Genomic DNA, 17,638 nt, shown 5'->3' on the forward strand with positions numbered 1-17,638 from the left:
CTTACAGAGAATGAGCGAACACAGCGCAAACAAGTTCCCGGGACGCCCCGTTGACCTTGGCATTAAGGCGCCATCCATGAACGGTAATGTCCCTAGTTCATATCTGGCCGGGGACCTTTGTTGTGTTATTTCCTGTATCTCTCTCTGTCTTTATTTCCTGTCACTTCTCTAACTGGCTGTCCACAGAACACCATAAAAGAAACAGATTTCTCTTCATTAGGACTTTGATTGGGAGTGTTCTGAGCAGAGAATTCTGGGTTGAATTCTACAGTTGTGTATGTTTTACAAATCATGTTTTCAATGTGGTTGCTTCAAAAGTAAAAAAGAACCCATGTTTCCTTGCATCAGTGATCTTCGAGAGATGGTCTTGCACGCATGCTGGTGTATGACTGATCAACAGTTGGTAGCAAATTGTGAGATCAACAAACAGACAAGAGTATATCATGACAAAAATACAAAGATTTATTTAGAAAGAAGGAAAAAAGCTCCCAAATAACACTGTTTATTCCTTAAATACAAGTGTAGTACAAATGGGTCTCAGACAGGCTTTAGTCCATTAGGCATCGGTGTGTTTCCCTGGATGTCCAAGTGGATAGTGTATAAACTTCACACAGGTAAGGCACTAACACATCTTAAGCTCTAGTGTGAATATAAAGTGGCAGCATTTGTGAGTAAATGTTGGTTCAGATATCACACTTGTACTGGAAACCAGCAATACAGTGTCATGATTTACTCTGTACTGTAAAAGGCTACGAGGTGTGAAACACCAGGGAGAAGTGAATAAAAAAAATTGCTTAAAATATAATCACAAATGCATCCTCCTCCTCTTCCTTTACTCCCTCAGCAAACACTGACTTGACATGTTTGTCAGCTCTTTTCAGACAGACTGTTTGTGTCAGCAGGAAAAATAGGGGAGCAAGTAAAACACAAGATATATAAATATATGCTGTAACATGTACCTAATCCAAAATCAAGCCTTGGCTTCACCCCCCTAGAAACCTGTGATTGGACGGGAGAAGTTCAACGTTCAGAAGTGAATCAACAACAGGAGTATCAGTGTCACTCCTGCAGGGTTTTAGTAAAGCTGGTGCATTCATATTGAAGGCTTATAGCATCAAGGAGGTGTGACAAAAACAAAAATCAGAATACACCCCAAAAAAAAAACATAATACACAAAAAAAGGAGAAGGAATTATAATGCCCTGTGACCATAATTATAACAACTCTGAAGAATGCGCTAAATCAAGCTTCAGAAATTATCAGATACCGCTTGAGCCCTTTTCAGAAATGGATTCTCTAACATTGCTGGATTTAGCTACATGTCTGTTAAATTAATAGAATATTTGGCCTTTCAAACATTTCTGCATATGCTGCAATGCACACACTATATACCTTCTCAGTGCAGTTGCACCACTGCTGGAGAACAGCGATTAAAAGGAAAAATAGTAAGGTGAAGTTGAATATTTATCTCTATAGCTTAATTAATGACCTACTTGGCCCCACTTCTCAGTACTGTAACCAACCCTGTAGATCCCCTGATAAATTTTTATCATTTATTTTATCAATTATTATTCTGCTGCCTATATTATTATTTTTAAATATAGTTGAAATTACATGTTGTATCTAAGCATCTTGCTGGATTTTCATGGTATAAGTAGCTGGTATGGATGAAAGCAGAAAAGGAGGACTTATGATTATTGTGTTTTTTTTGTTCTCCTTTTGTGAAGTCATGAAAAGAAAAACAAAATGAAAACATATCTTAAAATTACTTATTTGACATGACAGTAATCTCTTCTCTCATTTACAGTATTTGTAGATTATTAAACAGAATTTATTTTCTTTGTGGATTTAAAAATAAAAGAATGTAACCCTCTTTATCTTTTAAATGAATTCTGCATTTAATTACAACTTGAGCTGCATTGGACATGTTATGCAAATTTCAAGTTCTACACTGACAGATTGCCATTGCACCTTTTTTTGAAAGAGACTTGGGCATTTGCAGAATTCAAACTTTGAGACAAACATGTAAAACTGCTGGCAATCTTACTCCAGGAAATGCATGTCTGAAAGGGGCGGTATAATAATTTACTGTATGGTACAGATTATTTGGAAGGTCACAAGACTAGTTTGCTTCATTATAAAAGGAGGAGTCCCTCATGATACAGTAAAGATTTGGCAGACATAAAATGTGACTGATTAACTGTATTATTGGTACCTATCCATGTCTGTGTACAGCTTCTAGTGTGGAGGTGGTGAGGATCAATCCACTGAGGTATCCTCAGTCTGAGCAAAAAAAGGGAGGTATATGAAAAATAAATGTTTTATATAAAAATGAAAGGATAAATATAAAATATTACACAAAGAGGTATAAAACCCACAAAGGAGATTAAAAATACAATTGAGGAAAGTGTACACAGGGTTCTTGGGTACAGTCATTAAACTTTGGCACATAATCAAACTCACACTTGCACACACTGCTGGTTTGTGTGGGGTTTTCCTGGTTAGTGTTTGAGACTGGCCACAAAGGGCTGGAAAAGATGTGGACAGAATGCCACTGGTTATACTGGTCATAATGGAGTGTACTTCAGAGTCTTCACATAAAGCCAGAACTAAAAGAGAGAACAAGGAGAGACAGATGTACATCAGTGAGTTGAGAATCAATTTTACAGCATAAAAAAAAAACATACTGCACATTATATTGTTGAATTTGACAGACACCACAAGCACCTTTATCTTCCTCTTACATCTTTAGCCTATGTGGCCTTTCTTCCATTTCATTATGCAGTCCTACATATCATTAGGGCTGTGCAATTAATCAAATCTTATTTTCGATTACGATTTTGGCCTCCAACGATTATAAAAACAAGATAATCAAGAGAAAACGATTATTGTGCGCTTTCAGTTTCACAACAAATTTCAGCCTCCCTACAAAAACCATCCGACGTTATCAGGTCCACTCTCAGTACTGAAGGAATTAGGAAAATAGATTTTGTATTTTTTGTTGCAACATAAAAGTTCTCTTTCACATTCACCAACTTTGTTTCTGATGAAGACATTCATCTATGATGCATTTTTGCTTTTCTCCACACAGAAGTTCATCTGCATCTCTCTCTCTGACCCTGTGTGTGAGGGGCGGGGCAGCGCTCTCACACACCTTGGAGCACCGTGTGCAGGTGTGTTTTGTACGCTACAGCCTGGAGCCCACACACATTATACCAACATGGGTTAATGATGAAACTGACCATCATCCAGCTGATTGTTCTGGGTGTGTTCTTAAATTCAGTCTGAAATGGACAGAGTATCATCTGAACTGTCCTTTAGAAATTCAGTTTCAGATCGGTGTTGGTGGTGGGTATCATGCTCAGATATTTTTTACTTATATTGTGTATAATGGGAATAACCACATCGACACAGTGCTTTTTGTTTTGAAATCATCTTTTTCCCCGTTTTTTTCCTAAGTCAATGAGAAATCGTGCTGAATAATCGTGATCTCAATATTGATCAAAATAATCATGATTATGATTTTTGCCATAATCAAGCAGCCCTACATATCATTCTTATTTTATTCTTCTGTTCTTGTTTTTACTGTCAAAAACTAGAAAAACAATCACAATCAATATCTGATGAAGTCTGAAACAATGCAACAAAAAAAATGAACAAATACCACAAGTAGCATACAGTTACCACAAGTGTAATCAAACCCACCACTCGTCGTTAAGTATGTTGCCCTACATTAGTCTTTCCAGCAAGTGGCAATATGTGCACAAGTAATGACTCAGAAAGTTTGATTTCACCATTGCAATCAACAGAAGTGTTATTGGATCCTGAATCCTAAACATTTTCATAAAATACAAGCATCAGCTTTCAGAGAAGCCTCTTACTTCTTGCGGTCCTTGTCCTTTTTGCCGTTGGCGGTGAGACTCTGGGCCTGCAGGAGCTGAGCAGCAGCTCGTCTCTTACTGAAGGAACTCTGGTCCTCGTCCAGGAGTCTCTTCTTTTCCTCCAAAGCAGCTTTCTCATCTGCGTGGAGGCGCTTCAGCTGCTCAAAACGGCTCTGCAGCTGAAAACCACACAGTGACAGGGAACATGATTAAGATAATATCAAGGAGAACTAAGTACCATTTCATTTCAGTATCATAATGTGATTGCTCTCTTACGCCAAATCCAAATTTCATGTGAAATGCCAAAAAAAAAAAAAAAAAAAGGTTTTGTTTCTTGGAGCGGAAATATTGTTGTAATATCGATTTACTGAAATACTAGAGATGAGTAAAAACAACTTTAAAAAACCAAATGTTGGTAAAATCATGCACGTTGAATATATTCAAAAATAAATTGAGCTCAATTTACTACATTCAGTGGGAATTAAATAAAGAGTTCATTACACAGGGCTAACAAAGAAGAGATTTTGCTAAATGTAAGTTAACTGATTCATAGTTTCCAATATTTTATCAGTTTGAGAAAATCAATTCAGCAATTCATACCTCATGGGTGGATACACATCTGGCATGTCTACGTACCTCTCTCTCAGCCTCCTTCAGCTCGGCCTCCTTCTCCTTCACCCTCTGCACAAACATCTGCCTCATTTCATCCTCTCTCTTCTGCAGCTCCACAAGGAACTCCTGACGCTTGGCCTCATAAGTCTGCTGCAAACTACACACACACACACACACACACACACACACACACACACACACAGACACACACACACAGACACACACACACAGACACACACACACAGACACACACACAGACACACACAAATATGTATACAGGACAATTGTCAATCATGTCAGTTGTACATTTTTCTTTGCATAGATGCAGGTGTTTGTGGTTAACAGCTCACCTGACAGGTTTGCACTCTGGGTCTGTGTCTTTGAATCCCATTTCCTCCAGTTTGCAGCGTCTGTACAGCTCATAGTGGCGAGTGTGTGTCTGCTCTCTCAGGTCCTCCATGTTTACACAAATCAGCATCTCTCTCAGCTTCACAAAGTCGCAGTGATTCTCATTCTCCACTGAAACACACATCAAATAGAACATTAGACAAGTTACAGGGTTACCCGTATACGCTGAGGGATCTTTTTATGTCAGGCTAGAAAAGCCTTTAAAACAGCATTAAAACCAGGATGGGACACTAAAACAGACAGTGATGACAAATTTTACTGCAGGCTGGCAGCTGCTTAAAGTAGGACAAATTAGGTTTTTACACAGTAAGCCCAGTGAACAGGAATGTGCTGATTTCAAAATTAAATCACACTGTGTGGAGCTCTTTCTTGCAAGGGTAAAAAATGTTCTGAGGGGATAATAGATGTCCACTATATCAATTAACAGCAGGATTTTTGGTAATGCTAGCCAAGTTGTATAGAAACACACAGTGATCCATCTTACCTTGTACAACACCCCAGGGATACTGACGAGCCTTAACCATCTTATTGCCAACGCAGACTTCCTCTGTGCTACCGACTACAGCAAATGGCAAATGACCCTACAAAACCAAACACAGTATGAAATTTGACTGTGAGAAAATATATCACATAGTGAGATTCATACCACTGCAAAAAATGACTGGTGTTAGGTATAATATGTAACTTTATATACTTATTAAGTCACAACTGTCCTTTATACCAACTCCCACAGCAATTCTTCCTCACCCAAGCACAAATGCCCACATCTACAGTGTATCTGTATTATGTTTATGTACATTGCTGATGCTACATAGAAATTCAAGTTCAGTTCTGCAACTGAACTATATGTGAAAATAAAGACAACTGCACACCGACAGACCTTGGTGAGAAAACTGTGGGAGACACTATGGCACTTGCCGTCAAGTGTGTATGTATGTGTGCGTGTGTGTGTGTGTATATATACACACACACACACACACACACACACACACACACACACACACACACACACACACACACGTGTGCGTGTTCTCTTACGTTCATAGTAGTGTTGACTTTGGCCACGGTCTCATCATCCAGGGGGAACTGGTAGATTTGGACACCGTTGCTGACCAGCTCACTCATGATTTTGATCTTGAACTTATGCAGCTCACTCTTACTGATGGTGTCAGCTTTGGCAATCACTGGGATGATGTTCACCTACATCAAGATAGGACACACAACCATTAACCCATTTGTCTTCCTCAGCTATTATTTACTACAAATATTTAGGCTTCAGAAAAAAAATATAACACTGTAACTTATAATAATTGTTATAATTAAATGGCTAAATGTTCTGGCTACAAAAATTAAGAAGAGGTGACACAAAGTATTACAGCTTAAGAACTCAGGGGAGCACCAAGGTCACTATTTCAATTCTACAGTTAGGGTTTAAATGATTCACTCTGCTTAAAATAGTAGCAAAGGGTAAAACAAAGAAACCACAGAGCCTCCTCCTTGTATGTTAAAGAGAATTTTCACTTTATTGCAATTAAGTTCTCATCATAAGCACCTTTTAAACAGAGATCCTACATATTGCTGTTAAATGGACCCCTCATAATGCCGGCTTTACCTTTTTACACTGAACCAAACAAAGCCAGCATATTGCTGCCCCAGGGTGTGATTTTAGATAGTATGCCGTTGTTCTGGACACAGAGGTGTGATTTGTAACACAAGCGTCTGAATGTCTCCATTTTACACAGATGTTGATTCAGCTCTGTGACGACCCCCACTGCCGCATTATAGGCTTAACAAGAGTGTCCTCCCATTCCATGTTTGTACCTTTTATACAGAACAGTGAGGCGGAATAAAGGCGCTACATTCCTGTCTTGAACAGACTCTATAAAAAGGGGCTATAGATACAGTAGAGCATCTTTTCCATTGATTATGATAAATCATAGCCACTAATTCATCAATACCAAAAATTACATATATCAATATAGCCACTGTGGTGTTGTCATTGTACTTATTGTTCATTTGAAGGCAGTTTTTTTATATAACAGTTTGTTGGTAGGGTTAACTTCCCTAAACTAACTTAACTAGTAACTGGGCTAAAACAAGCTAATCTCACTGACCAACGTATCATAGCAATACATGCAGAAGCATTGAAAAGACACCAATTGGTCTGAAAATTAAAATACAAACATCAGAGCAATTCAACAAAAACTTTGACTATTCCAGCAGTATTTGTTTCTATTTCTTTATGTAAAATTCTTTTTTAAGAACTGCTTTTAGATGTGTTATATAAATCAAATCTACTGATGTTATTTCTGGCCCAGTAGCCCTCTCTGCTGTCCAGGTCATCCCACATTCCTGTCTGTCCGTCGTCTTGTTGTACCAGAGATAGAGGCCTGGAATGAGCTGCTGTCACTACACAAGCTTCTGGGCCAGACCACACACCCGTACACACATACAGAATACACACTGATCCCAGCAGGGAAAACAAAACAATGCTAGGAGATCTGTTCCAACAGCTGTCTGAGTGATGGACTGTCTTTCTGTCAGTCCTGCACATTCAACAAATGGCTCTTTCTGTTTGTATCCGTACAGTGACACAAAAGGACAACTCGAGTGTGTGTGCGTGAAGTGATTACAGCATTCCACTGCTTTTTCTACTCCATTCACACGCAAATCCGGGGCTACTGACACTCCAAAGCAGTGAAATCACACAAACACACAAAGAAACACAAAGTCACTGCACACAGAGAGCATGGGAAAGTTTCTGACCACTTCAAGAGCTGTGGGAGGGGTTTTAGCCAGTTGGATAGTGAACCACTCCCAACAGTCAGACAAAAAAAAACACAGGAAAGTCTAGAAACAACTACAGCATATGCCCATATCCAGAACCTCCCGCTGCACATACACATCACTTTATAATCAATTTTTCATGTAATGCTCACATTCACCTTAGTGCCCTTCTAATTTCCCACAATGAAACAAAAGCATGTGACACTGAATGTAAGTCAACATGCCAAACAGCGATGACTCATATGTTCTGGAATCTCGATCGACAGCTCATTTGATTTAATGAGTTCACAAGGGAGTGTTACGCAGCAACAGTTTCAGCAACTAATCCTAAAAAGGTAAATATAATGTCCAGTGAATATAATCTCCCATGAGACAATACTGTATATCAATAAATGAGCTAAACAGTTTGTCCTTCACCTTGAAAACAGCAGTTGACAGAACAGCTTTCACTCAAAGTCCACTTACTCGCTTGTTGTAGATCTTTTGATACAATCATTCTTGTCAATTGCTGTTTTCTAGCTCAAGAATAACCCATTAAACTTAATTCTTAAGCTAATATAATTAATGTGTGAAACAACTTGCACAGTATATTCTTGGTTACTCCATTAAAATGAGCCATTTGTCCAATTTCTAGATATTCCTCTTAGAATTCAAAAAAATTCCTGTCCATCTTTATCTGGGATACAAAGTTCCTCTCAAAATGTTGCTTCAGAAATCCTACATCAAAGTGAATATTAAAAATCCACTTGATGTATTATACAACACTGGTCTGACTCTTTAGCGCACATACACAGTGATCATTTGCCTACCTTGCTGTCTAGTTTCTTCATGGTGACCAGGTCCAGAGATTTGAGTGAATGACCTGAGGGGGAGATGAAGTAAAGGCAGGCGTGGACTCGCGAGTCATGGTAGTTGTGAAGAGACCGCTTGATTTTTAGCTCCTCCTGCAGATAACTCTCAAATTGCCTGTCAATGTAGTCCACCACCGGCTGATAGCTACAGAAGAGACATATAAGGCTGATCAGTGATGTGAGTAAACAAAGATTAGTTCACAACTGCAGTGAATTTAAAATAAGATGTTTACCTAAACTTTCATTCTTAATCACATTCACTCTTGTCAACACTCAAACTCTCTTTGAACACACTCTGAGACTGTCACTCTTCTTCCCCTTCCACACACTCTGCTTCTCCCACCTCTCTTGTTTGTTCATTTGGTCTCCGAAGCCCACAGTGTTGACCACAGTGAGGCGTAATCTGACGTTACTCTCCTGCAGGTCATAGGTCTGGGCCCGCAGCTTCACCTGAGGCTCAAAGTGGGATGACTCAAAGTTCTCAAAGTTGGTATTGAATAGAGTGTCCATCAGTGTAGACTTGCCGATACCGGTCTCACCTACAGCCATAAAGAGATGTGAAACCATTTTTAATTATTAAACTTCACAGTTGAGATGCAATACTATACTCTGAGCATCAACAATGCTAAGAAATCTAATAACCGTAAAATTCTCCTTTGCTAAGTGAGGGATGTCTGAACACCCAAACCATTTTACCAGCTGGCTGAGAGATTTGAACCAGTGTCCTCCTTATCACAGCACTGCTGCTATGACCTCATGTCAATGACTAACACAAAGCCACATTAACCAGATGGATACTAAGTTATCAATCATTGCCACTATGGCCAGAATGTATTCTAAGGGGAAACAGAAAAGGAGCTTTAAAATCAGACGGACCTAAGCAATTACATGCACCCATGACATTGGTAGTGACATCCTCAGAATGTGACAATATAAGTAACAGTGTGTATAATGTGTATGTACCAATGCAGAGAATATTAAAGCAGAAGCCCTGGCAGATGGACTTGTTGACAAGCTGATCTGGAAGGCTGTCAAACCCCACATGGCCTGCCAAGGACAGGGGCCGGACTCCTTTATCCTGAAGAAGAAATCACACAAACAAACAGATCATCCTCAAGAGCCTAAAGAATCTTTACTTCACAAAATAAGAAAAAGGATTATCCCAGGGAGGTGGGATCATTTTAGCAACAAATAAAAAAAAAGATAAACTTTTATAATTTGTTCACGTACATCCAATGAGTATTATTGTAGGGGAAATTGTAAGAGAAACTGACATATCACTTTAATACATTGAGATTTTGTTGTAGGGATGCACACTAATCCATATTAAGACAGATAATAAAAATATTCCTACACAATTACTGCTCAATACATTTTTTTTTAGTATATCTAACTTTCTTAGAATTAAAATGGCTTTGTGATTTTGAAGTATTGCATTTACAAGTGGCTCAGTATCTCACCCAATCAGACAGAAACATGGGAAAACACTACCATGAACCAATCTTCCTAAACTGTGCTCTTCCGTTGTCCTCCTCTGACCTGCTCCGATCTGAACTAATCAAAGATCCAGAGTAGAGCCTGGTATGATATTCCTCATGATAGACCTCCAACATACGATCATTTTACTCTATGATGATTATGTGTGAAACGATTAACGATCACACAAGTATCAGCAACGTCAGTGGCCACCAACTTTCATTCAAAAATGTAGCGATTTTGTGGTACTTATCGAGCTAGCCACTAAGTTAGCTAGCTAACGTTACCTACAAAGGTTACTCCTATTACATGAACTAGCTACATTTTTGCCAGTGTCGGTAAATGTAGCACACGAGTCTTCAACCGTGCGGCACACAACTATTTTCAGAAACTTTTGACTGCTGAATGGTTAAGTTAGCCAGCTAGTGCCCCCCGCGGGTGTATTTTGATTGAAGTTGTAATACGGAATCCCTCCTTAAAAGTTTTAAATTAAAGCCGAAAAGACCCGCATGATATTCTGAATATATGTCGACGTCGCTGCCAAATTTAAACTAAACGAAACTAAACTAAAAAAGTAACTTGAAAGACAGAAACTAGTCATCAGGCTAGCGGGAGCTAACATAATGGTAGCCCTGGACACTCCCTGCTCAACTGTCAAGAAAACTGTCATTTGTCAACCACAAGGAAGGAAAATACTAACCGGCTGCCGAGCAACATCCGAAGAAGCCATAGTTTTAGACAGAATTTAATATCCCCAAATAGTTTTACAAAAAATACAACAAAACTAACTAATGACTGACAGCTTTTTTTAGAATCTTGGTCAGGACCGCCTCACAGCGTCTACCGTCGACAACTGGACAGACTACACCACCCACAACAACGTAGGAATTAGGTGAGGTATTTAGTTTGTACATTTGCTTTAAAACTAACATTCTGCAAAAATTAGACAAACTGTGAGGGGATTCAAACATATATCATTTTCATGGAGCAAAATATGCTACAACTTTAGGAAACTGCAGTTAAATAATATTAATTTACTGTATTAATACATATCACCCCCCTTCTTTGCATAATGGTACGGCGCAACTTAATTTTCCCAGTCGCTTCCATGGTATGTTGCGGACTGTCAGAAAAAATTGTAAATCCAAAATCATTAAAACTATGCAGTTACTCCTGATGATGATGCTGTCAAACTTGAGTTTTGACCTTAAAAACAAGAATTATGAGACTCTTTTGAAAAGTACTTTATTTTGTCTGCTCGGTTAGTTTTGAAAGAAAGAAATCCAAAGCTAACTCAGGTTTTAGGATAAAACATTAATTTTACCAGGCTAGTTACTGTCTTTACATCATTCTGTGTACGATAAACAATTGTAACTTTTCACTCATTTAATTAAGCTTCCATGGACTTCCATTTGTTGTGTATCTGTTTACTGTATACAGTCTATGCCGTTGACCAACAAGATTACCATGGTTTGTCTTGTTAAAACAGATTATCAACGTGTTCTATTACAAATCAAAATCAGTTTGTTATTTAATACTGGTCCTAAGTATATTTCCAAATCATTCTTACGCCATCATGGCTAAATCGACTTTAAATAAACCCACACTTTTCTCCAAAAATCTGTACTTTTACTACATGGTCCATTTTTCGAGTTATTGAAAGTTCGAGTTTACGAGGAGCACGGGAACGCCACATGAATTTTGCAGTGGTGAGCGGTTTGCTCAGTTGTTTCAGCGACGTGCGACCCCTATCTGCCGGAGCCCGACACAGATCTTCCCCATGGAAAAGAGGAGGAGGCCGGAGAAGAAGATGCTGTCATCCGTTGTCACCGACCCCAGTGAATGACAGCAGCATGAACATGGAGTCATTTTGAAACGTCCTTGTGCGACTTGATTATCGTTGCGCGGTGTTTGGGCCGTCCAAGGATGATGATGGCGTCCCAGTGCACGGAGCAAGCCGTGCAGGAGTTCCTGATGGAGAGAGGAGGGAGGGTCCAACAGATGGAGTTGATCGATCATTTCCTATCAGGTCTGGGGGAAAATGACCAGTCGAAGGAAGAGGTGGATCGCGACGTGCTGAAACGCATCGTGGACAAAGTGGGTTTCGTGAAGGTGGAAAACGGTGTGAAATTTGTGTGTTTGAATACTGAAGGCAGCGCGGGGTCGGTGATGCGTGCGGACGCGGACGGCTACGATCAAGCAGAGTGCAACGGCAATATCCAGGAGACACTGGACAACAGTGTCAACGGCAACCCTGACAACGGACACCAAACAGGTGAGGGAGATGCACCATTTGTGTTCATTTTATCCGATATTATCCTTTGTTTTGTCCGTGATTTGTTTGTTTGTATTCCACTAAATTGATTACAGCTCGTCTTTACACATTTAACCAAGGTTATATTTATATTTTTGTTACTGTATGTCTAGTTATTTACTAATTTGGTAAGGTTGTACTGTCTCCTCACCAGATGATGAACAATATCAAGTACCAAGGTTGGGCCATTGTTCTGTATATGTTTAGACTAAAGCTGCCAAACTCCTATCATTATGCCCTCTAATTGTGGCCTCTTTAATGTCAAAGATGCGGTAAAACATAACAATTCATGATAACAATAATGACCAGAGATGATTAAGATCATTAACAAGATTTTACTTTACCTGTGCAAGATATAATGGAGTTTGAGTTCATATTATGCAACAACCTGTTCAATTCTACATGTACATGTAATCAACAACCACATCTTACAGTATCAGAGCTGAGTGACAATGACAAAAACATGTTCAATGGTTTCACAGGAGTACCCAGCCAACCTGGTGCAGACCTGGACAATGACAAGCAGTCAAATGGCAATGGGCAACCTGCAACCCCCTCCCAGAATAAGGCCAACACAGGGACACCTACTTCTGGTGGAGAGGTGAAGCTGAGGGACAGGAGGAGGCGAGAGTCAGCCCCAGTTATTGGGATGCAAGATGTGGACCAGGCTCACCCTGGTTGGCAGGTGAGAGGGGCACGTAGAGTGTCCAAAGGTTCCCAGCGTGCCATGCTGACCAGCTGCCTATCTGAAGACAGCGCCTTGGAAGGGCTGGACCCTGTTGGAGATATCAACACGCCCAAGGGAAGTCGCAGGAACTTCATAGAGCTGATGATGAGTAGTTCTCCTCAGGTAGGATACCACGTTCCTCTAGCATGACAAAAGCTTCTAAGTAGATTATTATTGTTAAGTCACAATTTATTTGTATGTCAACTTTACAAAGCTCTCTACAGGGCATAGCAGTTAGAACAAGTAACAGTCTAAGCTTGTAAAAACATCTGTTTATCGGCTTCAACCTCTAAAAACTGACTGATTCAGATGTAACAGAAAAATGCTGCAGCACTGCTTTGATTGTTTCAAACTTTGAACCATGTTATACTTTTGGCAACACCTAAAGCTGTGATGTCATGGCAGGTGTTTCACCTCTGGGTGTGCACCAAAAACCTGAATGGCACACAGCTGTTCATAGATGAACCTGAGCAGGTTCCTCTGCCTTTGCTACTGTGGCAGCATGGCCCAAACACAGAACTTTGAAAGCTGATAGAAAATAAATCACCAATTGGGGTGTGATCACAAATGCAATATGCATGACAAGTAATTCCACAGCAACAGTTATCTATCTTATGTAACTGGGTGATTTGACTCAGTGATGTAACACATTTTGCCGTAACTCTGGAGCAGGTTGACCTATAAGCTTCTTTTGATGATCATCAGAAGGCAACAACCGACAAAACTGACTATGTGATTTGTTGATTCTCAAAGATGTCTTTATACAATTTACTCCAGTTAAATGCTTTACTGTGATGAACAATAGTGGTCAGTGCCCTGATATCAGGCCTACTTTTGTTTATCTTGTCTTTTGAAACTGTTATTTATGGTGCAACTAAGAACCCGTGAAGAGCATGATAAAGAGCTACTGTATTATCTGGTGAAATACAAAACCATTGATGTAAAGTGTACTCCTCTTTCTCTCCCATGTTCTTCCTTTTGCAGGTCCGGAGGTCTCTGATCAATCGTGGCTCACGCCTCCGGGACTCAGTTAGGAGTGATGGCGATTCGGCATCACTTCTCTCATCAGCCACTGATGAAGACTGTGCCTCAGTGACCCTGGACCCACTAGAGCACGAGTGGATGCTGTGCGCCTCAGATGGCCTATGGGAAAGCCTGCAGCCCCTGCTATCTGTCGAACCCAGCCTAGTGGCCAAGAGAGACTTTGTGACCGGCTTTACCTGCCTCCACTGGGCGGCCAAGCAGGGCAAAGCTGAGCTGCTCTCCCAGCTGCTGGCCTTTGCCAAAGAGAATGCTATACCTGTGAATGTAAACGTGAGATCAAGTGCTGGATACACACCGCTACACCTGGCAGCCATGCATGGACACACACAGGTGGGTTGCTTCGATGCTGCTGGTGGTGATGGTGGGGTGTAATGTGTTACATATGCTCAGTGATGCAGCAGATAACACACTCACTCTGTCTGCTCCAGCTAGAATCATTGGAGGGTCTTCTTCAAAACATGGGAGATGATCCATGGAAAGAAAGAACTAACTTAATTTATATCACCTGTTGTTTCTTTTTTTTCACTTTTTTCACTTGCTATTAACTTAATCCCAAACACAGCCCATTGTAAATAGGTCTAATAATGAAGGTAGCAATCTGACAACATAAAAGTCTTCCCTACGCTAAGACATGGGGATGTCTTGGGATGCATCGTGTCTCTCTCTGAATTTTCCTCGTATGTGATTGACAGGTGGTTCGTGTATTGCTGTCAGACTGGGAGGCAGACCCCGAGGCTCGAGACTACAGCGGGAGGCGAGCCATCCAGTACCTTTCCCCACCACTGGCCGCTGACCTGCAGGAGGAAGGAGTGGTCACCTCACCGTGTGCCGAGTCAGACAGCGAAAACACTAATGGCAGCAGTGGCGGAGGAGGACGTGGCTGGAGGTTTCCTAGAGTCCTCCAGGGCAATCTGAATCCATTGCGGCTGCTGAATCCACCAGCTGAAGCAGCAGAGGAGGCAGTCGGGACTGGGAAGACCAAAGGGGGAATGCAGAGGAAGTCGTCTCTGAGCCGGCTGAACGCCCGGCTTCACAGAGGGCGCCACCGAGCCCAGATCATCCACAGCGCCTCCTTTCGAGACACGGGGGAGGTGGGAAGAGGAGAAGAGCTCCCCAGCAGTCCTCTCCGAACCCGACCGCTGTCCAACCTGTTTGGATGAATTTACATCCGTGTGAACCAGCGACATAGATATTTAAACCAGTTTGACATGTTTTACAGGATAAAGTTTACTCACCTTCATAAGCTGACAGGTCAGACATTTTTGTGACCAAAATGAATAGTACACATCCTAATATATAGTATCAAGCTGTTTTTAAAGTTTTATTATTATAGAATTTTCAATAAATAACCACAAATATGTTTTTCTAAAAATATTATAACTTATTTTTGTTCCTTTTGCAGTTGTTAAGCTTATGTTGACTACTAACTGGAGGACACTGTTCATGTAGATTTTTTATTTTATTTCATTTTTTTGCTGCGACAGTTCATTGATTGAAATCTGATCTACTGCTCTTTGAATTCATTTTGAACTTGATTTTTGTGTTAATGGGTTTTTCTATATTTTTTAGGCTCTGTAGGTAGCAGTTAGCAAGTATCACACCAGTTTTTTTTAGTTTAAGACCTTACACTAGAGCAATGTTCACACAAATGCAAAAGCAACAGGAAGGATTGTATTTGGTTTTCACTTTAGTTTTCACTCACAGTGGCAAGGGATTCAAAATAGCACTTGGTTTCATTCAACACAATCATGTTTTTGCAGAGTAAATTAATATATTTCTAGAACTTATTTTCTATATTTCAACCTCCTGTGATTGGTTGGTGCTGAATTTTTTTAGTATATTTCTGTAATGTGAATGAGTCCTTTTTTTTATTTTCAAGTAGCAGATTTTCTTATTCAAAGTGCTGTAACCACTGAATTCTTGTCTGTTTAAACAACCATGTACAGTCATCATGTTTGCACTTGTCACTTTGACGATGGTTGATGATAAAGGGAGGAAACCACGACAGCTGTTTTTGGTCCCAGTTCACATTTACATATTAATATTGTATACACAATTTAAGTGGGCAACCAAATTGTTACAAATCTAGATGTATGTATGTAATCTACTGCATATATAAAAGTATAAATGAGACAATGAAATTTTTCTATAACTTTTCACGTATGTTGATCAATAGTTGTCAAGAGTTAGCTGGTTACACTGATGAATATTTCCAAGCTACCATGGCTTTACCTGGATCCAATTAGCTATATAAGGACTGATCACTATCACTGTTTCAAAGGGTGGAAGCACAGGGAAAGCTGACAATGTTTATATACCTTTTTCTACTGACCATAATGTACCTCAGATCCACGGAGTCTTGTTTACTTATTGTTACATTTCTTCTTTGTGGGGGAGTTTAAGTGGTATGAGTCTCTGAAGGTCAGTTGCTGTGTTTCACAGTGTTTTCAGATATTTAATTGTATATATTTGACTAATTTCATTCCAAAAATTATTCTGAATAATGGTACAGATTCACCATTTCATGCAGGATTTACAGTTTAATAATTCCGTGACAATAGATACATAATGTAAATGAGAATTGGTCCAGGTCTAGACAACCATTGACGTTGACACCCAACATGGCACTGATCAGTTTTACAGTAAATATGCAATCAAACAAACTGCATCATATGATATTGAATATAAGGTCTATACTGTCCATGTGTAGATCTAACTTTGCATGTACACAATCACTTGCTCTTTAACTATGTCTGTTTCATCTGTGAATATTGAAGAGTCTAGACCAGAATATGCTGTATGTAGCTGAGGAGCACATGACTTTTTGACTGTTTTCCCAAATATGTGAACCTTACTTACTCAATGACACATCCTAGATTTCATGAATGTTCCCTTTTGTAACATTTGTACTCAAATCATAGGGCTTCATGTAATTGTGTGGTTGATGCATTTTGATGTAGAAATGTATTATACAGATGTACTTTGACATCACTTTTTCATCTGCATGAATATGGGAAATGTAAATACTGTGCACTGTTAATTTTTAAGTCTGTAAGACATTGTGTCTGTCTTCTTTGTGAAATACTGTGAAGTTGTTATGTGGTGTGAAAACACTGTTGTCACTGCCATTTTTCTCTTCATTCTCATCCCTGGATATGATAAAGCAATAATTATTTGGATAAAACTAGAGTCAGTAGTCTCTTCAGTTCAAATGTTCAAGTCAGTGCTCAGTTAGTAGACATAAGTTTTTTGGGGGGGAGGGGAGGGGGGTGATATTCACTATTTATAAATGATCATTTTAATGTCAGAATAGCAAATCAAACATCATGAATTCTGGTGTGGCATCCAACCAGAATGCACTAACGCCCCAAATGAAGCACGCTATTTCATCTGTCATTCCTGCTGACACCAAGGGATTGTCCTTGTCTGGTGGTGCTGAATAATTGATGATCTGATGACCCTCTGTGCCAGCTTTAATCCAGCATTTACAGCATGTCCACTGCTTCGTGTCCGCAAGCTGCCTGTGTAACACTGGACCT

At 39.8% G+C, this 17,638-nt stretch overlaps 2 protein-coding genes across 3 annotated transcripts; one reads left to right on the forward strand and one right to left on the reverse strand.

The window, feature by feature from the left end:
- Positions 1-439: 439 nt before the first annotated feature.
- Positions 440-10,863, reverse strand: septin10 (septin 10). Of its 2 annotated transcripts, XM_023416669.2 has the most exons (10): positions 10,715-10,863; positions 9,502-9,616; positions 8,882-9,077; positions 8,497-8,683; positions 5,939-6,100; positions 5,385-5,481; positions 4,843-5,011; positions 4,517-4,649; positions 3,881-4,059; positions 440-2,608 (listed from the first exon to the last, which is right to left on the reverse strand). In XM_023416669.2, the coding sequence occupies exons 1-10, from the start codon at positions 10,742-10,744 to the stop codon at positions 2,593-2,595; spliced, it is 1,284 nt and encodes a 427-aa protein (XP_023272437.1). In that variant the 5' UTR covers positions 10,745-10,863; the 3' UTR covers positions 440-2,592. The 2 variants fall into 2 exon arrangements, with proteins under 2 accessions (XP_023272437.1, XP_087032861.1); XM_087176735.1 differs by lacking the exon at positions 440-2,608 and having other exon boundaries at positions 3,877-4,059.
- An 852-nt stretch (positions 10,864-11,715) lies between these two features.
- On the forward strand, positions 11,716-17,283 carry sowahca (sosondowah ankyrin repeat domain family Ca). The gene is made up of 4 exons (XM_023416633.2): positions 11,716-12,289; positions 12,811-13,178; positions 14,040-14,429; positions 14,792-17,283. Exons 1-4 carry the CDS (start codon positions 11,941-11,943, stop codon positions 15,257-15,259), a joined length of 1,575 nt encoding a protein of 524 aa, XP_023272401.1. The 5' UTR covers positions 11,716-11,940; the 3' UTR covers positions 15,260-17,283.
- Positions 17,284-17,638: the final 355 nt, after the last annotated feature.

Source organism: Seriola lalandi, unplaced genomic scaffold (genome assembly GCF_002814215.2).
Source record: "Seriola lalandi dorsalis isolate HSWRI2012SDOR001 ecotype SW California unplaced genomic scaffold, Sedor1 jcf7180002054568, whole genome shotgun sequence".
NCBI lineage: Eukaryota > Metazoa > Chordata > Actinopteri > Carangiformes > Carangidae > Seriola > Seriola lalandi.